At 41.3% G+C, this 25,754-nt stretch overlaps 1 protein-coding gene across 1 annotated transcript in view; it reads left to right on the forward strand.

Annotated features, from left to right (window-relative positions):
• Nucleotides 1-25,754, forward strand: part of pigg (phosphatidylinositol glycan anchor biosynthesis class G (EMM blood group)) — a 108,949-nt gene that overhangs the window by 32,057 nt on the left and 51,138 nt on the right. Inside the window, exons 6-8 of the mRNA XM_078261151.1 lie at nt 7,638-7,850; nt 21,329-21,546; nt 24,390-24,674. Coding sequence (XP_078117277.1) covers nt 7,638-7,850; nt 21,329-21,546; nt 24,390-24,674 — 716 coding nt within the window. The remainder of the gene's footprint in view (nt 1-7,637; nt 7,851-21,328; nt 21,547-24,389; nt 24,675-25,754) is intronic.

Below are 25,754 nucleotides of genomic sequence, written 5' to 3' on the forward strand. Positions count from 1 at the left end.
AAACACCAAACACAGTTGTGCCTCGGCAAAAAAGTGGAGGTACCGAACAGTTCCCGCTAACGTTAGTTAGCTAACGCTAAGGAAGTTAGCTTGCTAATTCCTCCTTACACTGGTTAGATATAATGAGGCGAACAAGTTGTCAGTCATCTGGCGAGAGCACTGTGATTTCCTACACTGTGACAAGAGTGTGTTAATGACACATTAAGTTGTTACATTTTACTAATATAGTGGCGGTCGGGGTAATTTTGACATAGGTCAACCGGAAGAAAAAGCCAGTTGTGCGTTGGCAGTGCGGCACCTACTGTACCTGAGGTAGAGTTACTCCCATTATTCTTCCCATTCTTCCCCGCTCATGTACATAGGGAGAACTGGCATAACCCGGTTGTTCACTTAACCGGGGTAAGACCCATACCCCGGTTACTGCTGTGCATGTAAACACACTCAGTTACAGTGGGGAGAACAAGTATTTGATACACTGCTGCTTTTGCAGGTTTTCCCACTTACAAAGCATGTAGAACGCTGTAATTGTTATCATAGGTACTCTTCAACTGTGAGTGACGGAATCTAAAACAAAAATCCAGAAAATCACATTGTATGATTTTTAAGTAATTCATTTGCATTTTATTACATTAAATAAGTATTTGATACATCAGAAAAGCAGAACTTAATATTTGGTACAGAAACCTTTGTTTGCAATTACAGAGATCATACGTTTCCTGTAGTTCTTGACCAGGTTTGCACACACTGCAGCAGGGATTTTGGCCCACTCCTCCATACAGACCTTCTCCAGATCCTTCAGGTTTCGGGGCTGTCGCTGGGCAATACTGACTTTCAGCTCCCTCCAAAGATTTTCTATTGGGTTCAGGTCCGGAGACTGGCTTGGCCACTCCAGGACCTTGAGATGCTTCTTACGGAGCCACTCTTTAGTTGCCCTGGCTGTGTGTTTCGGGTCGTTGTCATGCTGGAAGACCCAGCCACGACCCATCTTCAATGCTCTTACTAAGGGAAGGAGGTTGTTGGCCAAGATTTCGCGATACATGGCCCCATCCATCCTCCCCTCAATACGGTGCAGTCGTCCTGTCCCCTTTGCAGAAAATCATCCCCAAAGAATGATCTTTCCACCTCCATGCTTCACGGTTGGGATGGTGTGCTTGGGGTTGTACTCATCCTTCTTCTTCCTCCAAACACGGCGAGTGGAGTTTAGACCAAAATGCAAACTTCAGACGGGCCTGGACATGCGCTGGCTTGAGCAGGGGGACCTTGCGTGCGCTGCAGGATTTTAATCCATGACGGCGTAGTGTGTTACTAATGGTTTTCTTTGAGACTGTGGTCCCAGCTCTCTTCAGGTCATTGACCAGGTCTTCCGTGTAGTTCTGGGCTGATCCCTCACCTTCCTCATGATCATTGATGCCCCACGAGGTGAGATCTTGCATGGAGCCCCAGACCGAGGGAGATTGACCGTCATCTTGAACTTCTTCCATTTTCTAATAATTGCGCCAACAGTTGTTGCCTTCTCACCAAGCTGCTTGCCTATTGTCCTGTAGCCCATCCCAGCCTTGTGCAGGTCTACAATTTTAACCCTGATGTCCTTACACAGCTCTCTGGTCTTGGCCATTGTGGAGAGGTTGGAGTTTGATTGAGTGTGTGGACAGGTGTCTTTTATACAGGTAACGAGTTAATACAAGTAATGAGTGGAGAACAGGTGGGCTTCTTAAAGAAAAACTAACAGGTCTGTGAGAGCCGGAATTCTTAATGGTTGGTAGGTGATCAAATACCTATGTCATGCAATAAAATGCAAATTAATTATTTAAAAATCATACAGTGTGATTTTCTGGAGTTTTGTTTTAGATTCCGTCTCTCACAGTTGAAGTGTACCTATGAAAAAAAATTACAGACCTCTACATGCTTTGTAAGTAGGAAAACCTGCAAAATCGGCAGCGTATCAAATACTTGTTCTCTCCACTGTATATCAGAATTGGAGTGTATTTCTTCATTGAGAAAAGAGCAAAAAATGACACTGAAGGCTTTCCTCAATGGAAAACATGTTTTCGCTCTTCTCCCAGTTGGCTTCGGCAAGAGTTTGATAGACAGATGCTTCAGCCAATTTGAAAGTTTCTGTCCTTTTTCTCAACGGTTTCCAATGACGGCTTCTTGGATGGTTATGTGTAACAAACCATCAGGCGCGTCAGGTTAGGATCCCATGATATCCCATAATAATTACGAAGGAAAATGTATGTCCTGAATCTTTTGTGTCCAGAGTCACCTTAGTGCTGTAAGGAACAGACTTTATATTAATACCACCTGAAATGTACATATGTTGACATGGAAATGTGTTCTATTTAATGCATCAGTTATTGTTGGCAGTTATCAGTGGCCTCATCAGTATAACTGGTTATTTTTAACATAGTGAGAATGGTGAGTCATTAGGAAGCTCAACTGCCTGTTGTTTTTCATTAGAACATGCTGCAGTAGTTCATTACTGTCTGACTCAGTACCTGAGCTTCACTTTTTTTAATCTGAATGCATTATTGAGAAAACAGCCCTCTTACTGCAGATTGGCAGAACACGTAGGGGGCTGCCTCATTTAGTTCAGTTGAATCGCACTAGAGTTGGTTTTCCCCCTTGGTGCGGTTTGTTTGGGCAGGCATGAACGCGGCATTCAGACTCGGACGCTCACCAAAAACGGACCAAACAAACGGAGGTCTCGGTCTGCTTTCAATGAATCTCTGGAGCGGGTCGTTTGTGGTGAGAACGGGATCCGACCTCAACCGCACCAACTTTGTACTGAAACGCAAGTCTGAGCTAAATGGCTCCTGTAGTCAGTCGTGCTTTGCAATCTGCGATGCAGCAGAGCAGCAAACTGTAGCAGCTTGCAATGTTTTTCAAGCTCGTCGTCACTCGCATCTCCATGGTCAAACCAGCCGCCGCTAAAGTTGGAGACAGACGCCGACAGAGCAGAGCGAAGTCTCTGTGACCAGAGTAGACGTAGTAACGTCGCTCGCGAATCTGACCAATAAGCGGATTGAACGTTCTTGCGTGGTTTGTAATGACGAATTTTGGTACGCTTGAATTTTTTGTGGATGTGTGAAACCAAAGGGGACATTGCTCCACAATAGGGCTGCAGCTATTGATTCTTTTAGTAATCGAGTATTCTAACGATTATTCCATTGATTAATCGAGTAATCGGATAACAAATACTTAGTAAACAGCAATAGTAAATATATTTATTATTGCTGTTTACTAAAAAGAAGGAAACCTGTCTTTTGTATTTGTATATATACAAAAGACAGCTTTCCTTTTTTAGAAAAAGCAAACATTTTTATTGCCAAATTCCAAGACCCATAAGAAGAAAAAAAATACATTTTGCTGACCCAAATGTTAATCCTTTTCACCCCCTTCCCCTTCTTGCCTCTGGCTCTTTGCACTGGATATGCAAAAGAGCTGTTCACTAAGCTGAGGGTAAATGTGACGGTACAAAGCTTACAGCGGGTCCATTCAACTACACTGTTCTGGGGGACACATTTTCAGAAGCCTAATACACAGTGAGGAGAAAGAATAAAGAATGCAGACATCACCGGCATGGTCCGATGACGTCATTCACATGCATATTAAGTAGCCATGCTGGGAGGAGGGGCTGGTTTGTCTCTGGCAGCAGCTAAGTTTCTAAAGATTAGTAGCAAAAACAGTTAGACTACAAACCGACTTTTAAATTGTTTGTAAAACATCGCTATTTGCAGAGTTGCATGCTGTAGTTGTGTAAAAAAAAAAAGCGCGGTGGACGAGAGCAGCAGACGTTAGTTAGCTACCTTGTGTCGGGTTCGCTCCGTGGAATGGATGAGTAGACTGGATGTTTTCTACTTAGATGATGTAGCAGCATGTTTGCAGCTTAAAATGATCCCAAACTTTCTGTCGTTTTCTCTCACCTGTCTCTTCTCTTGGACCCCTCGCTGTTTTCGTCTTCCTTCATTTGTAATCTGCGCCGTCGTTCTTGTGTCCACAGAAGCGTCAGCCTGTTGTGCGCTAGTAATAATCCTCCGTGGGGAAACACAGTGAGCCGCACACCGTTAGTTACATTGACGAAGCTTCGAGGCAAAGAATTTTGCTTTGAGGAGTTATTCGAGGAATCGTTTCAGCCCTACTCCACAGGGTTTCCCCCAGAAAAGTTGTTAAGCCCGGTGGCAAGTATCTTTTTTTCGACGAGGGCCCGGCTGGGGCCAGTCACAGCAGTGCTGGACGATTAATCAAAAATGTATCGACGTCGAAATTCTGAAGCTGTTATCGACATATTTTTCCCATGACGATAATTTCGATAATTTCTTGCTGTTGATAGGCCTACTTTCTCCTTAAAAACATTCTACTGCATGTGTAGTCACGTGACTTCGCCCGGACCAATCAGCCGCATGGAAAGCATAACGGAGGATAACTCAAAGATCGAGTCCGAGTCACCTGAGCAACTTGTGCCCAAAAGAAACGCAGTGTCCGTCGTCTGGAAACATTTGGGCTTCAGAAAAGATGATTTAGAACAATGTGATTAATTATTGTTCATTTATCTTTATCGAGGTAAAATGTGCAATTAATCGTGATTTTGATTTTAGGTCATATCGTGTAGCCCTAAGTCACAGACTGATGGAAGCATTAATGTGGAGCCCAATAGTTTCTGTGATAACAGAATCATGAATGGAATCGCGAAATTGATAATTTAAAAAAAGTTTTAAGACGTCTTAAAAATACATTAAAAAATAATTCCCAGTGGCTAAGGCCTGTTGGGCGGCAACTTAGGCCTGGTGGGCCACCAGGCTTGCAGTACACTGGGGGAAACCCTGCTCCAAGTTTACAAGCTCAACAACTGATTCGGACCAGAGCAAACAAACCACAGGTGTGAAAACGCCCGGTGTTGACAGTGCCAGGAGGACCCTGAGAGGCACCGCCACTTTAATCAGACACTGCAGGTAAAAAAAGAGACATACAGTCACTGTTTACCTCAGCGTCTGTCTATCCTTGCCTTTTCTTGCTTTCTTTAAGAAGCCATAATACACTGTACTGCAGTCAAAAACCAAGAAAAGCCAATAACATAGAATGGATGAGGTGATAACACCCCAGCCTTAAAACCCACGTCAACAATGGTGGAACCACATCAGTAACTGATGCAAGAATGTTTTGACACATTGGATACAATTTCAGCCGTCTGATGTGAGAGAAATAATAATGAACTGAGGTATAGAACCCATATACACATTTCATACGTGTGCAAGCATTAATTTAATCCCCATCATAACAAACGTTGAGGTAACTGTGCTTTGTGAAAACTTTGTTAAGGTGCCAGCACAAGTTTAAGGAGCTGACGAGAGAACATTTCACTCAAATGTGCCTCGTACTATTTCATGTGACAAAAAAATTGATTGATGGATTGAGCTTTGGTACAAATTAATCTCCAAGCTGGGCAAATGCACGGCTCTGTACAGTCCTTTTAAGTATCCATGTGTATCCGTCTGTGGTGATATTTTAGAGATGGTATTAGCGAGCTACGTCTGTGTATGTGGCTTCTTCATCAGCTGCGGTTTTATCATCTATAAATCAGCATGCTGTGGGTGTAACCTTTTACTGAGTTATGACACATCTGTTCTGCCAGAATGTGAGTCGCTCTGTTCTGTGTGAGCCACAGCGTACAAGCAGAGTGGATATCGTTCTGACGATGTTTGGTTGGATGTAACAGTAAAGGCATTCGGTCAGTGGTCTGGCAAGCAGAGTACTTCTTCTTTCTTGTTTTCAGAGAACAAAAATACAATAATAAAGTATGATTTCCACAAAGACCTGCAACTATTATTAAATAATTGTCTAATTGCAATTTTTGTTTAACATACAGTTATCGCCATTTCTTTGTTTAACCGCAATTAATTGCTAACATTAGCTAAGATTCTAAGGGCTATGACCATTGATGTGTGTGTGTGTGTGTGTGTGTGTGTATGTATGTATATATATATATATATATATATATATATATATATATATATATATATATATGTATATATATATATGGCGTTATCCTAAATAGCTCCCGGCTTAATACAGAAAAGTCCTTGTCTTGTTGCAAATGTGTCTCCTTTTATTATGAAATGGATAATTCGCCGGCTTATTTCACTGTGTCTGATTACCAAATTAGCTCATAGCGCAGCGGTTTGTCCCAGTCTTTAGTCTGCAGCTGTCTCCCCACACATGTGAGCTGTACTGTTAAGTTTTGGGATATATTTTACACCAGTATAGTTGATTATTGCAACCCTGAAACTTCACTCAGACACAGACAATTTGGGGAATGACTCCCACTCTCTGTTTGTATTCTTTAAAGCTGTCTACAGTAAGCCAAGTGTCAACATACAAAAGTCTGTTCCGCTTTTGACAGGAGACACGCTTTGAAAAAGGATAATGAGTTCATTCTTTCATTCATTGTTTACCCCCGTTTGGGTTGTTTTGCATGTTGCGACAACCCTCCCTCGTGGTCGTACCGCCAGGCGATGACACCGGAGTAATTATGAGGATTGTTGTGCTTTTGTGTTCAGATTCAGGTTTTCTATGTTAGAATTCAAATGAAATATTCTCTTGATTCTCATCAGCAACAAGATATCACTAATGCACTTGGCCTAAATAAATTGAAAGCTTGTAGATGTTCCACCGTGTTCTCGCAGTTTTCTCACGACCGTAGTTTGACTGTCCTGAGGGGAGAGAGAAAGACGGCAGCAATGAGATGCTGGAGCTGCTGTGATTAGAGTGATGTCCCAGTAAAATATATAATACATAATCACTGACTTCTAAGTAACAAAAAGGAGTGGGATTTTTTGTGTCAGGTTTATGACTTTAGGAGAAGGACCTCCTTTTTCAAATTGATCTTGATGAGTTTTGTGAAATTCTTTCAGACAAGCTCTTAATGTGTGAACGGGGGAATCTTCCACAGCAGACAGTATAGAAATTGAGCCATTTCCTCGTGTCTGTCATGTTAATAATTTTTGTCTGTGGATTGCCTCAGAGTTTGAAGAAATAAAATTTGACTTTTGTGATTCAATATTTGGTTAGTTATTCAAAGCGTCTCCATGTTGTGTGTCTGAAACTGCAGGTTTTTAAGGGAAAACTCACTCTCATTTGAACTTTCAAGTATTTTTTGGAACAAATAGAAGAACCAGATAGTTGTTCAGGTTGAACAGAGTCCTGATGTATACAGGCAGATTGATAAGTGAAGGTTAGAAAACAACAAAAAATGAAATAAAACCCAAAGATAAAACACAATCATATACGAATCAATCCGATTCCATCAACATTTTTTAAGAAGGTTGAATTTGAGAAGGAGCAGGCAGAAGCATAATGCTTATAAAGTCCTGCCCCTATTTTACAATATATTATTACAGGGACAAAAACAAATAGCCGTGCATATACCGCATACAAAAATTGTAAGTCATACAATCACTTGCAATAATACAACAACATACAACTATACACTTTGTGTTCACAGCAAAACAAAGAAAACTAAAATATGTACGAAAAAGGGGAAATGCTAAAAAATGTATTCACTCATCATTTTTTCACCATGTTGTAGTAGGTGCAGTAGATCCTCACTGTTTTGCTTTTGTGTCTTTGCCCTGTGGTGTCAGGGGGAATGGAGAAGCCAGCAGTGGTGGAGCAGGTTGACCTGACTCCAACCCTGGCCCTGGGACTCGGCCTGCCAATATCTCAAAACAGCGTGGGCCGCCTCATCCCGGGCGTCTTGGAGGAAACCTCGCTCCGAGACCAACTGCGCTTCCTGCATCTCAATGGCCACCAGCTCAGCTGCCTGCTCAAAGACAGCATGCCCGACTACGAGAAAGGTGCGTTCCAAATTCACTCTGTCTAACCTCTGGACGCGTTAAAGCCAGGACCTTGTCTGACAGGGAGTCTCATGATGCTGTATTGTTCACAGGCTGCTGATGGTCTAAAATGAAAATGCACACATTTTTTTTTCTTACTCTATTAAAGTTAATAGAACCACTAGGGCTGGGAAATATATCGATATTATATCAATATCGATATATGAGGCTAGATATCGTCTTAAATTTTGGATATCGTAATATCCTGATATGACACAAGTGTTGTCTTTTCCTGGTTTTAAAGGCTGCATTACAGTAAAGTGATGTACTTTTCTGAACACACCAGACTGTTCTAGCTGTTCTATTATTTGCCTTTACCCACTTAGTTATTATATCAACATAACTGATGATTATTTATCAAAAATCTCATTGTGTGCATATTTTGTGAAAGCACAAATTGTCAACCCTACAATATCGCCACAATATTGATATCGAGTCAAAAATATCGGGATATTTGATTTTCTCCATATGGCCCAGCTGTAAGAACCACCCAACAAACAGCTGGTCAGTTCCCATTACTCCATCTCAGCCTTCTCCCAAAACCATTGAAGTTATTAGGGCCATCTTTTTAAAGCCCCAACAAATAACACAAAATGTTCAGCACATGCAGTATCATAATCCAATTAGCCTTAAACTATCTAACTGACACCCAATAATCTGGGTTGTGTGTGACAGCATAGAATTTATGAGATTAAAGTGGTAAATTTACGAGAAAAGAAACTTAAATCTCCTGAGTATGTAAATATTCTTAGTCGCATAGTGAAAAAAACCACACCCTGACACACACAATAACAGCCAGACAGAAATAATCATCGGTTGTTCACATCGGACCAGTTTTGCTCATCGGGCCAATGGCGATTTATAAAACGATAACTAGCATCGTCCAAGAGCGATAAGATTGATATATCGTGCATCCCCAATTTGCATTCTACTCAACAGTTCTACAGTTTTGTGCATGTAGTCTTTTCACTGAAGAAACACCGATCGCGCAGACTTAAGTTGACTCAGAAGTGGTTTGCTGTAAGTCCATCTCCTCATTATTCACACCATGTTGTTGAGCACATCAAAGCAGTGTTTAACCTGAAGCAGTCTGATTAAGACGAGGGTAGAATCATCTTACAACTTCAAACGATTGATCATACCAACGCTCATCAACACTAGAATCCTTTATAAAAAGATACATTTTGGAAATTTCAACTTGTCTTAGATGCAAAGAACACTCCCGCTCACTGTCTAACTTGCAAAAAATATAAAAAGTTTAATAATAGGCAACGTTTCAGTACTAGACCATCTTCAGGCACCTGTCTCACGGTGTAGATGTGCGAAGTATTTTTCTGTACTATCTTGTCTTAGATAAAAAGAAATCAATTCAAACACATGGTTTTAGAGTTTGGCTAATGGCCCCTTATGACAGTTAACAGAAATTATTTAAGTATGATTTTGCAGGAAGTAGGGTAATAGAAGCTGCCGTATATACTGAACACATGATACAAGAGCAGGTTTATAAAGAAGAAAGACTGAACCTAGCTCCACCAGAATCCAAGTATCTGAGTGAGAAACAGTTCTGTAAATCTGTTCCTGTAATGTCACGGTGTTGAACCTGTGTTGACAATCTGTATGCTGATTTCTTGAAGTCTGTGAATAAATGGCCTTAAAGCTGCGAAAGAACTGCACATGGAAGGCTCACAAACAGTCTGTGCTCTGTTCTTGAACATTAAGGCGGCCCACTCTTTGTGCAAATGCATGCACATATCCTCGCTGAGGTCTGCTCCCTACTTTTATCTCGGGGTCACACCGTTTGTCAGAGTTATCAATCCTGCAGCCTCTCCCCCTCTTATCTGTCTGCCTCTCTGTCTGTCTCTCTTGCTGTCTCATTTTCACAAACTCGTGATACACCAATGGCCGCAATTACCATTGTTGATGTTTGATCGGTCAGAAGTAATTGATCTAATCGTTTTTAAATGAGAAAGAGGGAAGAAGGCAGAGAGAAGACTCTTTGATAACTGGCTTGTTTGGCAAATCATTGGACATGTGGCATTTCATTTGAAATTTCATAATCTTCTCAAAAGCTGTTTATACTGAATTAGTTTGAATAGTGAACATGGGTGGCCGGATTGGTTCAGTGGGTAGAGCAGGAAAAAGGAACCAAAAAAGCGAGGCAAGCTCTCACCTCTGACAGTTAATATGAAGGAGCCTCTTTTATGAGGGATGTATATTAAATTTTTAGCCATATTAGCGACATGGCTTTGCGTAGGATTCTGTCGGTCGGTCTGTACACCGCTTTGCTCCAAACTCTTTATTAACTCTTTATTATTCTTTATTAATTAATGATATTTCAGTATCAAATATTATAAAAACAACCTGCTCTCTCAACGGTTTTATCAAAATGGACTACTTCCTCTATAAATGTAGTTAAAGTAGGGTAGTTCATTATGACAGGTAGTAAATATCTATCAGAATGGACTACTTCCTCTATAAATGTAGTTAAAGGTATAGTAAATTATGTTAATCCAATACACTTTTTGTCAAATTCAGTGAATGTGCGCTGAAAAAAAAATCCGATGTTAATACACAGCCTGGCTGTGTCAATCGAAGAACAAACAGATAGGAGTGCAGAATGGACTACTATAAATGTAGTTAAAGTAGAGTAGCTCATTTTGTCAGGTAGGAAATATCAGAATTGACTACTTGCTCTATACATGTAGTTAAAGGTCCTGTGACATGCTGCTTTTTGGATGCTTTTATACAGGCCTTAGTGGTCCCCTAATACTGTATCTGAAGTCTCTTTTATATAGACCTTAGTGGTCCCCTAATACTGTATCTGAAGTCTCTTTTATATTGGCCTCAGTGGTCCCCTAATACTGTATCTGAAGTCTCTTTTATATAGACCTTAGTGGTCCCCTAATACTGTATCTGAAGTCTCTTTTATATAGACCTTAGTGGTCCCCCCTAATACTGTATCTGAAGTCTCTTTTATATAGGCCTTAGTGGTCCCCTAATACTGTATCTGAAGTCTCTTTTATATAGACCTTAGTGGTCCCCCTAATACTGTATCTGAAGTCTCTTTTATATAGACCTTAGTGGTCCCCCTAATACTGTATCTGAAGTCTCTTTTATATAGACCTTAGTGGTCCCCTAATACTGTATCTGAAGTCTCTTTTATATAGGCCTTAGTGGTCCCCTAATACTGTATCTGAAGTCTCTTTTATATAGGCCTTAGTGGTCCCCCTAATACTGTATCTGAAGTCTCTTTTATATAGGCCTTAGTGGTCCCCTAATACTGTATCTGAAGTCTCTTTTATATAGACCTTAGTGGTCCCCTAATACTGTATCTGAAGTCTCTTTTATATAGACCTTAGTGGTCCCCTAATACTGTATCTGAAGTCTCTTTTATATAGGCCTTAGTGGTCCCCCTAATACTGTATCTGAAGTCTCTTTTATATAGGCCTTAGTGGTCCCCCTAATACTGTATCTGAAGTCTCTTTTATATAGGCCTTAGTGGTCCCCTAATACTGTATCTGAAGTCTCTTTTATATAGGCCTTAGTGGTCCCCCTAATACTGTATCTGAAGTCTCTTTTATATAGGCCTTAGTGGTCCCCTAATACTGTATCTGAAGTCTCTTTTATATAGACCTTAGTGGTCCCCCTAATACTGTATCTGAAGTCTCTTTTATATAGGCCTTAGTGGTCCCCTAATACTGTATCTGAAGTCTCTTTTATATAGACCTTAGTGGTCCCCTAATACTGTATCTGAAGTCTCTTTTATATAGACCTTAGTGGTCCCCCTAATACTGTATCTGAAGTCTCTTTTATATAGGCCTTAGTGGTCCCCTAATACTGTATCTGAAGTCTCTTTTATATAGACCTTAGTGGTCCCCTAATACTGTATCTGAAGTCTCTTTTATATAGGCCTTAGTGGTCCCCTAATACTGTATCTGAAGTCTCTTTTATATAGGCCTCAGTGGTCCCCTAATACTGTATCTGAAGTCTCTTTCCCGAAATTCAGCCTTGGTGCAGAATTACAGCCACTAGAGCCAGTCCCACAATGAGCTTTCCTTAGGATGTGCCATTTCTGTGTCTGTAGCTTTAAGGCAGTGGCACACCGGGCCGATAATCGTCCGTTGGACAGTCTGGCGAGGTCAGTGACTCGAGTCGGTTCGGTGTGTTCTGTGCCGTCGTCTGTCTGAGGAGCTGTCAGCCTTCATTTTGGCCAGAGTGCGTTGGAGGGCGGGCAGTCGGACTCCATGACCAATCGGATTGGTAGAGTGCTAACCTGGAAATGACGAGCGAGATGAGCTTGACTAAGCCTCTCAAAAGCTGACGAAAATCTCTTAAACTGACCTTTGTTGATCTGAAATGAAGACAGATTCAGCAACTGCATGGCCTCTTTCTCGCTTAAAATGTTTTCATTTTAGTAAAATATGAGATCGTATTCTGAACAAGCCGCCATGACAGTCTGGCTTTGAATTTCCGGAGAAACCAGACCCACGTGACGCATTCGTCCAATCAGCTGCCGGTTTTCATTTTTTTGGGGTGACAGTACAGATTAGCGCCGCCTGCTGTTATGGAGACGTATTACATGCTCAAGTCGGCGTCGCTTCGGTGTGTTCTGAGGCACTTTTTGGACCTCGGGGAGCTGACTGATCAGTCCGACTGCCTTTTCTGCCAACGGTCGGCCGTCGGGAAAGTGTGTCAAGGGCCTTTAAAGGTATGCTATTAAGGAGGAGATAGGGGGGGCAAGGTGGAGGGTGGGGGTGTGGCCTTGACCAACTGCCGTGCTTCGCTTGTTTGCAAGCCATGATGTCTCTCTCTCTTACTCAAGGGAGATAACCTTCCTCCTTATGATGTCATAAGGGGAAGATTCCAGATCGGCCCATCTGAGCTTTCATTTTCTCAAAGGCAGAGCAGGAGACCCAGGGCTCGGTTTATACCTATCGCCATTTCTAGCCACTGGGGGACCATAGGCAGGCTGGGGGAACTCATATTAATGTTAAAAAACCTCATAAAGTGAAATGTTCATGCCATGGGACCTTTAAAGTAGGGTAGTTCATTATAACAGGTAGGAAACATCTATCAAAATGGACTACTTCCTCTATAAATGTAGTTAAAGTATGGTAGCTTATGCCGTGGGTAATATCTGAACACTTTGTGATGTCTGTAGGCCTACAGACATTGGTATGTTGTCCCAATTTCCAGTACATGTTGCCTTGTGTGTCTTAAGTTAAATTGTAAGACACATGTACAGTATGATGTCTGAAAGAAATCACAGAGGTGTTGAACTGCCACAAACATGAGTGTGGTAAGCAGCAAATATTGCATTTTCAAAAGTTGATTTGAAACTAACTACTTCCTTTCACGTTAAACAACTTACCGCTCAGGCAGCCCATTTCCCACTCTATTTTGGTCCTTGGTTTCCATAGTGATGGAATGAAATGGAAATTATTTCAGCAGACCTACATTTGGATGTGTTTTTTTCTATCTGTCCACTTGGGTAATCATGAAGCTGTTATGCAGTGGAATGTAATAGTTGACACTGCTTGGATATTCGCCTGGGGTGAAATTTTAATTAGCATACCTGTTGGACACCTGTTGGGGTCAAATCTTACTGGGTGCGAAAGAAGTTTAAAAGAAAACTGCCTTCTACCTTGAAAAAAATGTTACTGATTTCATTAGTCAAACATGTTTTATCAAGGAGACAAAAATCAGAGTCAGAATACTTTATTGATCCCCTCAGCGAAATGATTTAGTTGCAGTTGCTCACTGTCTAATTCAAGGTAAAATAAGAGTAAGAAAAGTCAATAAGTGTATAAAGCAGGGGTGGGAGTAAGTCACACGTGCAAGTCACTCGCAAGTCTCAAGTCACTGTGGTGAGAATCAAGCAAGTCAAGTCGAGTCCCTGCTATAAGTCAAGCAAGTCACAAGTCAAGTCATACAAAAATATGCAGTTAACGTTAGCTAAAAGACATTCACGTAACGTTACCTTTGTTTGTGTTGCTTGAAATGACGGATACAGTTGGATGTTGTGGTTCTCGTGTCTGTTATCTTGGAGTTGTGCAATCCTTGCACACAGCTGTGTTTTACAACGAGCATAGACTACAAACTTTTGGTAGTTTTGGGCATAATCCCTTCGATGACAGCTGCCTCCTACGTTTGCCTCTGCTGGTCTGCCACGCAAAACAAAATGTAACTTCTCAATACCTTGAAAAAAAGAATATGGTCTGGCTAATACATTCAGTCCTTCCAGAAAAATGTGGAGTTTTTTTTGTGATTGCTGCGGGCAAAAATCCTTGATTACGCGCCACGTTTTCTTAAAAAATGAGATTTTATGCGATGAAATTGAGGGAACTTGCAAAAACTGCGGTTTCAACATGGCTTCATCGCGGGGTTCGCAGCTTTTCGATGACGATCACGTCACTTCGTAACGTCACTTCGTAACGTCACTTCGTAACGTCACTTCGTAACGTTCCCATGGCAACAGGGGAAAAGGGCTGCTCTTGTGTGAAGTAAATGCAACATTTTTCATCTTTCTGCTAAGATATATGTGTGACTTTTTTGCAACGAAAATGCGGGGATTATGAAATCATGCAAGCCCCGCGTATTTTGCGCGGAAATCGGCAATTTATGCGGCGAAAGTGTGGCGTATTTGAAAATATGCGGCCCCCGCAGAAATATGCAGACTTTGGCTGATTATTCATTGAATTATGCGATCGCATAATCGCGTTAAAGTCGAGTCATTTATCGATGTAAGTCTCAAGTCCTGAAACTGGCGACTTGAGTCAGTCCCCCACCAAAGTAACATAGCTACAGTAAGAAATAAATAAAGAGTAGCAGCAGTGGATAAGTAACACCTTTGCACATGTAGCTGATAGAATATTACACCAATTAATTATTGTACATAATTGTCCAAGAGTATTGAGATGTTTTTAGAAAAAAAACATTTTGAAAAAATGACACTCAGCTTGATTGTGACGCAATAGGATATTTTAGGAACTTTTTTTCATTATTGTGCAATCTCTGTTTAGTTTTTGCAATCACTTATCGTTGTATTCAAAGATTAAAAATCTTTGAGTGTTTAAAAAAACGCTGTATAAATAAAATAATTATTATTAGTTTGTATTTTTTGAAGTGGAGTTGTATGAGGTAATTATCCATTGTCAGTGTATTTTTTACAGTAGATTGTGGTCGGCAAGGAGGTATGGAGGATCAGACAGGAGTGCCGACACGGAAGCTAAGTAATGTACTGCTGTGGACGGGGGGCAGCAGCTAAATGTATTTAAGCCACCTGAAAAATTCTCTATCAGTTTATTGCCGTCAGACAGCCCTTTCTGACGGGGAACGGAAGCTGTTATATCCGTCTATGCTCTCTTCAAAGCCACCAGACTCCATTGACAAAAATAGTAATTTTACCTCGCAGAACTAGGGAGTCGCTGGTCTACACAAACAATCTAACCCATCCAGGCAGCGGTAGACCAGCAACTCCTATGTTCTAAAATGTAAAATGGTAAATATAGCATACACCTAAACTAATATTGATTCTTTTAGGTGGGTGTTCTTTTAGGTGGCTAAAATATGTTTTGCTGCTGCCTCCATCCACAGCAGTACATTGCTCACCTTCCATGTCCGTATTCCTCCCCGCTTCTCTAAACTGGAGGTGTGCCGACCGCCATCTACTGTAGGTAAAACACTGACTGTGTATAAGTATCTCGTACAACCCCACTTCATTGCAAAACACGAAATGTGACTTTTCTAAAGTTCAACTCCGGTGATACAAGGTTGAAACAACCTTGTTCTGCCTCCACATCTCTCCGCCACGTTCTCTGTCTGTCTGCCATGTTTCTTTTTTCATATTGTTTATTTGATGGTTTTAATCCGTTCCAGTAAATCAAGATTGCAATAACTCTAATCCAAAGTACAGGTAATTAAAGTCCGCTCACTCTCCCAAATGGTAACTGTTTTGATTTTCTGACTCCTTGGTTCCTCCTCCACAATCCAATAAATCTGACTATATATATAATTTTTGTATTTGCCCTAATGGATTTTCTTATTATATAGGCTATTAATGGGCGTATTGCAGGAATCAGTGGAAGATCCCCTACAGTATCTCCTTTACAGTATTATTTAGCCCTATTTCTTTTGCCAGGTAATTTCTCATTGGTAAATGATGAAAATGTGATTGATTTTTTTTTTTTAGGTATATGAATTGGCAAGTTTTGAAATATTAGTTTTAATGATGTACCAAATGCCCCCGTTATTTTTCAAGTGCCAATCCTTAAGACCTGGGGGCAGCATAGAAAACTGTTTTAATATAGAAGTCCGGTGGCCGGGTTGGCTCAGTTGATAGAGCAGGCGCACATATATACAGGTCTACTCCTCGACGCAGCGGCCGCGGGTTCGACTCTGACCTGCAGCCCTTTGCTGCAGGTCATTCTCTCTCTCTTCCCTTTCATGTCTTCATCTGTCCTGTGAAAAAAAAGGCTTAAAAATGCCCCCTCAAAAAAAAAGAAATATATATATATATATACAGTCCCTCCAGAAAAACGTGATTATGCAATTGCATAATTCAATGCATAATCAGCCAACGTCTGCATATTTATGCATCCCTGCATTTTCGTTGCAAAAAAGTCACATATATCTTAGCAGAAAGTTGAAAAATGTTGCGTTTACTTCACACACATTTCCCCTGTTGCCATGGGAACGTTATGAAGTGACGTAATTACGCGACGTGAACAAGTCCGGTAATAATTGGCCTTTTTCTATCATTCTGGGACTGGGAGCAACAGTGATCTTATTTTATGCTGCACGCAGCATGAGTCTGCAGACAGCGAAAGTGAAAATAGTTGGTTACCTCCCGGAAGTTGGAGGTGTGCAGCCTGTTGCCTGCCGTTCTTAATCTAACAGCTCACTGTGGCTTCTCCTGTTGTTCCATCACTCCCTGCAATATTTTACTTTTATTTTGACCCGGAGTCAAAGATTTTCTTGTTTTGTAGACACATTTTTGATACACATTGCATTCCCTGTGACTACTCCATAATAAAAGTCAACTTATGTTTTGCCAATTAAATGCTTTTAATGTAACTCTGCATTAGCAGTAACTTAAAACAGCATTTTCCGGGGAATGTCGTACGGTGGCCGACAGGGGCAAACGCACTGCAACTTAACGAAACACGCGCAAATAGACAAAACAAAGCACATTAAGAACATCTTTATTAATTTGACAACATGTGCGCATTTATAACACGCTGCAAATGCACACAACACAACCAAATACACAAACGCGCTGCAAATACAGAAACGTTCGCAAAAAGAAAAGCATACAATCCCCGAAAAACAAATGCTGATTGGGTATCACCTGTGACCTGAGCCAATAAACTAGAGACACACCCACCACACGAGAGAAAACATATCTCAAACATAGACTTAATATTTACAGTCGATGATCCCAAAGCAGTTCCACATCGTTTCACAACGGTGCACACCGTTCTGAGATTGAATGTGCCCCGGCTCTCTCTGTCTCTCTCTCTTATGTGTATTTGTGGCGCATTTGCTAAATGCTGCGCATGTGTTGTCAATTTAATGAAGATGTTTTCTTAATTTGCTTGTGTTTTGTCTATTTGCGTGTGTTTCGTGACGTTGTAGTGCGTTTGCCCCTGTCAGCCACCGTAATGTCGCCACAGAAACCCAGTTCGTAACACTGCGGTGCAAATATATAAATATTGCAACAGCAATACTTTCATCAGTGGGCCATAGGCTCAATCACCATTGTGCTACCTCCTTCAGTGATAGGTATGGACTTAAGAGAAATTTATTTTGTAAATCTTGTATCATTTGACTCGTCAAGGCCCCAAAATTGCTAATTGAAGTATTGACAAATAGTCACACCTAAATATTTTTTATTTGTATTTTGGTTACTTCTCAGATGACATTGGATTTAACTAATAATAAGAATCTTTATATTGTCTGTTATCCAAAGCCCAATTTAAAACGTTACACTGCTAAGGTACTAGTAAATATCGACTGTCCTTATAAAACTTATTTGTAAATCCATCACTGTCTGCTTTGTTTCAATCTTCATATTGTTGTTTTCTTGTGCTTTTAACTTTAGGCATCTTGGAGGGCCATTAACCAATCCCTGTACTTTTAGACAGATGAAACATGGCCAGGGCCATCGATATTGTATGATTCATGCCTGTGGCTTAAGGTTCTAATATTTCTACCAACCCCTCTGTCTGGCAAAGCCACAGTAACTATTTATCACCCCTATGCCTATGCTGCTGAGATAGGTGTTATATAGCCTACTGCAAAATATTGTTTTTAGGTGTGTGTGTGTGCGTGTGAGACACTGATGTATGCCACACATCAAACCTCCACATTGCTTTGTCCTTGAACATGTTCCTAAAGCACTGAAGTAAAATGAAAGCAGGCATCATTTCATCTGCTTTGAGTAAACGTAGATGAGTCAGAGCTTGTCATCGTTAGGAGCCTGACAACATATACAATGCTTTTTTTTAGGACTTAATGTTTTAGCTTTTTCACCACAGGCATGGTATCTTTTCAATTTAAGGAACATTATAGACACAAGAAACGGAACAAGGAAATGCTGAAAGTTAATAGATTGCCCATATATAACATCCAACGTGCATCAGAATGATTGGTGAAGTCATGAACAGTATTAGTGAACTCATATTTATAAGGAAACAAATAGTAAGAAAATGCCTGTATTTTCTTTATGGTGAAATACAGGTGGATAGGCAGCAGTCTGAAGAGGCTTTTTTCTGAAGTGAGACAAAGCACTCCTGTAAATTGCCTTAAAGGGGTGATAGAATGCAAAACCGAGTTTACCTTGTCATACTTGAATTACGACAGTCCGGTGGGTAAATAGGACATACGTAGAACCTCAAAGTCCCATTGACACTCCTTTCCTCTGCAAATCTCACAATTTGAAACTGCTGCTGAAAACGGGCCAATCTCAACAAAGCTCATAGTTGACGTCAACTCTGTGGCTGTACCTTATTTGGCTCTAGTCTGTACCTTTGTCACACCCCAAAATGTACATACACCACTGACCTGAGATCAGCTTAGTCTTCTGAATAGGTCGCGCAGATCTCAGAAATGTTATACATTGTTCGTCTGCTATTTCATTACTTAATTCACTTCTGAGACTTTTTTATGCGAGAAATCAACTATGTAGAGGTCAAGTATGGGCCGTTTTATGAAAATGTATGGCTAATTGCAAATTTGGTAAGACAGTGTCGGACTTCAGGAGCTCCACACAGTCTGACGAGACAGTGGTAGCCCACTGCGCTCCATACCCAGGGCAAAGTCACCGTTTCTGGGTTACTGGACTACCAAATGCCCGCGGAGCTCGCTCAGCATTTGGTAGTCCAGTAACCCAGAAACGGTGACTTTACTGTACTTTTTTACGTGGAGCTCCCTCGGCCCGGCAGCCCCGCGAGCTCCACGTAAAAAAGTCTCCGAAGTGAATTTAGTAATGAAATAGCAGACCAACAATGTATAACATTGCAGTGTCTGAAATATTAGACCTGCTGTCTTGTTTCCACTGTGTGTGTGTATGTGCTTCGCTCAACCAATCAGCGCGCAGCTCATCTAAATATTCATGAGCATATCATATTTGGAAGAAAAGCTCTCATACCAAAATCGGCCATTCCACAGGGTAGCATTAGGGCCCATAGAACAGCACCCGGGCCATTTTCAGCTCAACCAATGTTACATACCCTATTAGGAGACCTTAAGGAACAGTGTGAAATACCCTATATAATCATTCTATCACCCCTTTTCTTCACTTTTTCATTGTTCAGTTTGTTTTTGAATACGCACATACTAAAAAAAAAAAAAAGCACTTCTGCCAGTGGTTCCAACTCTATCCCAGTCATAGCTCAGCATCCAACAATGCTTTTAACGTTTCTAATATGTCACAATATTGTGTCAGATCGTTGATATAAACAAGAAAACAATGCCACCACTTGACAACAGCGCTCTCCTATAATACTGAAACAATTCATTCAATTTGGAGGCAGTTTTCAACCAGAGGTTGACGTTACATAATTGGAAAGCACAGATTGTTTGGTTAATAAATAAGTTTAATTGTCCTCATGCATCAGATATTATATATATATATATATATATATATATATATATATATATATATATATATCAACAACATCAGAGCCATCACCCATCTCAGGTATTTTGTGATAAATAGACAGAGCTAAATTAATGTGATGCCGCATCAAGAAACCCACAGAGTTTATTAATGAGATGTTGCAAATGTCCTCATTTTGATGAATGCAATAGCTGCTTAAGTTCCAACAAGTTTTACAGCATATCCCAGTAATGCCAAGTCTTTGACAACATCTGTCAGGTAATCCCTGATTAATGCTCACTCTAATGCCACACTATTTAAAAATGCCAGTAGTTTTACTCCAAAACCAAACTTAACAAGATTTTTGAATCTGTTTCCCCCCCCCTGCGTGACAGACGTGGTATCTCAGACAGATCACTGTCACACTTATTCTGCCACTGTCCAGTATTAAGTCATTTATGGAGAGACATATTTAACAATGTCAGATAAATATCCAGCCAGATTGTAATCTGGTTATTTTTGGTTGCTCTGACAGTACATAAGCCCTTCCCAGCAGAAGCAAATTATTAGAGCAGACATGGTTGCAGCTAAAAAATGAATATGACTTAATTGGACTACCCTGTCCCCATATTTTAGGAGGTGGCTTAATGAAATGCTTTCCATGGCTAGGATGGAACAGATTGGTTTTGGCAGGTGTTTTTGAAGGTGTGGAAACCATTTTTGGTGTTGCTTGATGGGATCTAGATGCCTGATTCGTGTGTTTGCTGCTGTGCTAGGCCGTTGATCTGAGCAGGTTTTAAACTTGTACAGGCCCTATTTTAACGATCTATAGCGTGAAGCGCCTGGCGCAGCTGCGTTTAGGGTGTGTACAAATCCACTTTTGCTAGTTTCACGGCGGAGAAAAAGGTCTGTGCGCCAGGTACATGGTTCAAAAGGGTCGTACTTAGTGTCTTCATTAATTCATAGGTGTGTTTTGGGCGTAACATGCAATAAACCAATCACCTTGTTGGTCAATGGCGCGATCACTTTCCGCTGCCTCAAGATAGCAATACGCCAAGAATGCACCTGAACACACCTCCCTGTAAGACCAGCACGCCCATGGGCGCACAGATGGGCGCAGGTGCATTTGCTATTTGAAATTGACAACTGCATCGGTCTTAAACTAGCAAAGACACTTGCGTCGGCTTTGCCCTGCGCCGGGTGCAAGATAGGGCCCATACTCCACCTGTAATATATAATTTGGTAAAATAATTTGAAAATAAAGTTTTTTAAAATGAAAAAAAAGAAAATGCCAGTAGTTGATGCCGGTGTTCCCCTCCCCACTTCTCTCCGATTCCAGAGGCAGGCTTTGAGCTGTTTCGTGTGGCAGAAAAGGCTCATGGGAGCTGGATGAAGCTCTTCCTGGAGGGAAACACCTCTGAAGTGCTTAACAACATGGGCAAAAAGGTCCTGAAGCAGTATCTGGAGGCTCTGGCTGCCATGAGCTCGGCCGTCAGCAAACAGCTGGGCAAGTACGACATGTACTCCATGATCGCAGGCATGGTGTTTGTGTTCCAGGTGAGTGCAGAGGAAGTTCAATTCAGTTTAATTTATAGTATAACAAATTTCAAGACACTTTACAGATAGAGTAGGTCTAGACCATACCCTATAATTTACAAAGACCCAACAATTCCAGTAATTCCCCCAAGAGCAAGCATTTAGTGCGACAGTGGTGAGGAAAAACTCCCTTTTAGGGAGAAACCTGGGACAGACCCAGGCTCTTTGTAGGCGGTGTCTGACAGTGCCGGTTGGGGGGTGTGATGAACAGTGGCAATAATAGTCACAATAAAGATAATGGAACTATAAGTAGAAATAGTAGTTTTAGTAGTTCATGGCGTAGCAGGGTGTAGCAGGGCACTGCAGGACGTTCACCTTAAGGACTAAAGACTGGTCGATTGGTGTCGCTGTTCGGTCAGTGTTTGTTTTTAGTGTATGGAAGTCAGGGCTGCCATTGCCAACATTTTTGATGGAACATATTGAACATTGAATTAAATATAAAAGGTAACACTAAAAAAAGAATGACAGCTACATTTTAAAATGCAATTTTCTACTGATATTTTCAGTAACACTTTACTTATGTATCTACATAATAACACATGACACTGTCATGACACATGGACCCTAACCCTAACTTATCATGACAAAAACCGAATGACACTTAGTAAAAGAAGCGTTATGTCATAAACGTTTATGACTTGTTTATAATGTTTATGACACGTTCATGACAGTGTCATGTCACTCTTATGTAGATACCTTCAAGTAAAGTGGAACCACATTTTCTTTCAACTAACACAAAAAAAAAGTGTCTTTTGCGTTATGTCCCAGCCTTTTGTGATGTGTCTATTGCCCCAGTTGATATCACGATAACGATAAAAACATGATATATTTTGCAGCCCTAATGGAAGTCACATGTGTAGGAAACTAAATGAAAACTAATCTCTCATAAAGAAACATGGTGGAGGAAATGTTTCCATGTTTAAAGTTATGTTTAGAGTTTGCAGTTTTAGTAATTGTGACCAATCCGTCTTATGAAAGTGGTAAAAAACACTTCCATAAGATGGATTGGCCATAATTACTAAAACTGCAAACTCTAAACATAACTTTAAACATGTATTGACCACTAGTCCACTGTTCGTTTTTTAAAAGGCCCTGAACACCAACACAGGTGTTTTCACTCATTCTGGTTGATTATACGTCTGCTCAAGTCAAAGGTGGGCTGATAAAGGTGTAATTTGTCCTACCCTAACAGGTGCAACAAAGCTAACGAGAGACACAGGAATATGTCAATCAACCAGTCTAGACACACCCACACAGTCCTGGGAAATCCAGTCAGCCAGATTAACTGAAAACACCTGTGTGGGTGTTCAGGGCCTTTTAATATGTTTATTGTTACTGTATGCATTATTACACCAAGGCAAATTCATTTAGAACTTGTAAACCTGCTTGTAGTACATTTTGTGAGGAAAAGAGGGCTGAATCTCCCTTGCAACAAAATATCTGACAAATGTTTATTATTATTATTATTATTATATACTCTCCTCTATACCATATAAAAAGCCTAAAGCAGCCTACACATGATAGGCGGCAAAACCGATTTTCGCTGACCGTTCTATTGATTTCCAACGGGGAGACGGTGCCGGTTCACATTATTTCAACTTTGACCTAGTTGCCGCTGACCTTTCGGAAAGCGCAACCAAATGAGATAACAGCTGTCGTTACCTAGCAACGGGAACTAGCTTCCTTGCCAGCCTTGATGATGACTACCTGCGCTGCGCTTTGCTCTGAGCCCTACCTAGCGGTGCGCAGAGAACAAATCGCTTATCATGTGTAGGTGGCTTAAGAGATCCAAGTGGTGAAAATATTGTCTTAAAGGACAATTCCGGCGCAAAATGAACCTAGAGGTAAATAACGTGTGTACCGAGTCGAACATTCTCCGAGATCTGTTTTCATGCTAATCGAATGTGTCTCTGGCTTTTAACAAGATACCGCAAACCGGTGGTTAGCTGCTAACGCTAGCTTTCAGGGGAGAGGGTAAATCTCTATTTTATATCACTAACAAGGCTCAAAATAGCATCACACTTCAACAGTAGCATAATGAGGGTCGAACGCCGTGCAACCAGTAACCAGTAACATAGCTCAAACACAGCGTTCGTGGTTCGACTGCTCATGACTGTTTTCCAAGATGGCGCCCGCATGTAAACATGAACGCTACTGTCTTTATAATCTATCTTTTTAATAAACTGTCTGTACACTTACAAAGTTCTCAGTGCTTCGGTTTGCATGTAGGGACCCTCATTATGCTACCGTTGAAGTGTGATGCTATGTTGAGCCTTGTTAGTGGTATAAAATAGTGATTTACCCTCTGCCCCGAAAGCTAGCGTTAGCAGCTAACCACCGGTTTGCGGTAGCTTGTTTAAAGCTAGAGACACATTCGATTAGCATGAAAACAGATCTCAGAGAACGGTCAACTCGGTACACATATGTTATTAACCCCTAGGTTCATTTTACGCCGGAATTGTCCTTTAATGTAAATAATCAACTTCAAAGTGATATCTGTTTCAAAGTGAAAATATTTCCCCTATTTGCCTGCAGTGTCTCCCCTTAACATGGGCTGCAATAGGAAATTGGAATTACCAATTTCAGTATTTTTCAATACTTTCCACCACTTAGATCTCTTAGGACTTTTTATTTGTTATAGAGGAGACTTTTAAGAGACTAAATCAGGTGAAAGAGTTTCTGTTGCAATATGTGTGAGGTGATGGTAATACATCTGATTCTGATATACTGGACACAGCCATGCTGTTTTTTTGGTTGTATCAGTTGAAAAAGTCTCCCTGCTTCCCCCCCCCTGCCCCCCCCAGCTCCTGTTGGTCTTACTGCTGGCTATGCCTGAAGCCCTGAGCGGAGCCGCAGCCGTGGACCTCCCAGTCCTCCCAGCCCTGCTCTCGCTGCCTTTCTACCTCCTGTGCCTGCTGCTCGCCTCGGTGCACGTCTTGGTGTGCACATCTACTGAGAGCTCCTGCTACTTCTGCAGCCTCTCCTGGGGTCTTGTGTTTGCTGCGGTTGCCTTCTCCTCAGCAATGTTTTGTATTCTGGTCTCCATGGCAACGCGGCGACTCCCCCTGGGACCAAAGATTCACGGGAAGGTGAGTCTGTGCACCCGAATATCCCACATCAACAGATGTTTGTCCTCATAGCTGTATACGTGTGTGTGTGTGTGTGTCTGTGTGTGTGTGTGTGTGTGTGTGTGTGTGTCTGTGTGTGTTTGTGTGTGTTTGATGTTTTTTTGACGTCAATATGCAGCCTAACCTGTTCACCGGTTCAGCTGGTCTGTGACTGCTTTAGAGCAGTGGTTCCCAACCCTTTTGTTCTGAGATTCACCCCACAGCCCTGTCAGATTTATTTATTTATTGGTTTACTCCATTAAAAAAAACAAAAAACTATGCAACATAAATCACAACATACAGTGGGGCAAAAAAGTATTTAGTCAGCCACCAATTGTGCAAGTTCTCCCACTTAAAAAGATGAGAGAGGCCTGTAATTTTCATCATAGGTACACTTCAACTATGAGAGACAAAAGGTTTTCACTCAAAATCTCACGATACATGGCCCCATTCATTCTTTCCTTTACACGGATCAGTCATTCTGGTCCCTTTGCAGAAAAACAGCCCCAAAGCATGATGTTTCCACCCCCATGCTTCACAGTAGGTATGGTGTTCTTTGGCTGCAACTCAGCATTCTTTCCCCTCCAAACACGACGAGTTGAGTTTTTACCAAAAAGTTCTATTTTGGTTTCATCTGACCATATGACATTCTCCCAATCCTCTTCTGGATCATCCAAATGCTCTCTAGCAAACTCCAGACGGGCCTGGACATGTACTGGCTTAAGCAGGGGGACACATCTGGCACTGCAGGATTTGAGTCCCTGGCAGCGTAGTGTGTTACTGATGGTAGCCTTTGTTACTTTGGTCCCAGCTCTCTGCAGGTCATTCACTAGGTCCCCCCGTGTGGTTCTGGGATTTTTGCTCACCGTTCTTGTGATCATTTTGACCCCACGGGGTGAGATCTTGCATGGAGCCCCAGATCGAGGGAGATTATTAGTGGTCTTGTATGTCTTCCATGTTCTTATCATTGCTCCCACAGTTGATTTCTTGACACCAAGCTGCTTACCTATTGCAGATTCAGTCTTCCCAGCCTGGTGCAGGTCTACAATTTTGTTTCTGGTG

Source organism: Sander vitreus, chromosome 10 (genome assembly GCF_031162955.1).
Source record: "Sander vitreus isolate 19-12246 chromosome 10, sanVit1, whole genome shotgun sequence".
In the NCBI taxonomy this organism is placed as follows: domain Eukaryota; kingdom Metazoa; phylum Chordata; class Actinopteri; order Perciformes; family Percidae; genus Sander; species Sander vitreus.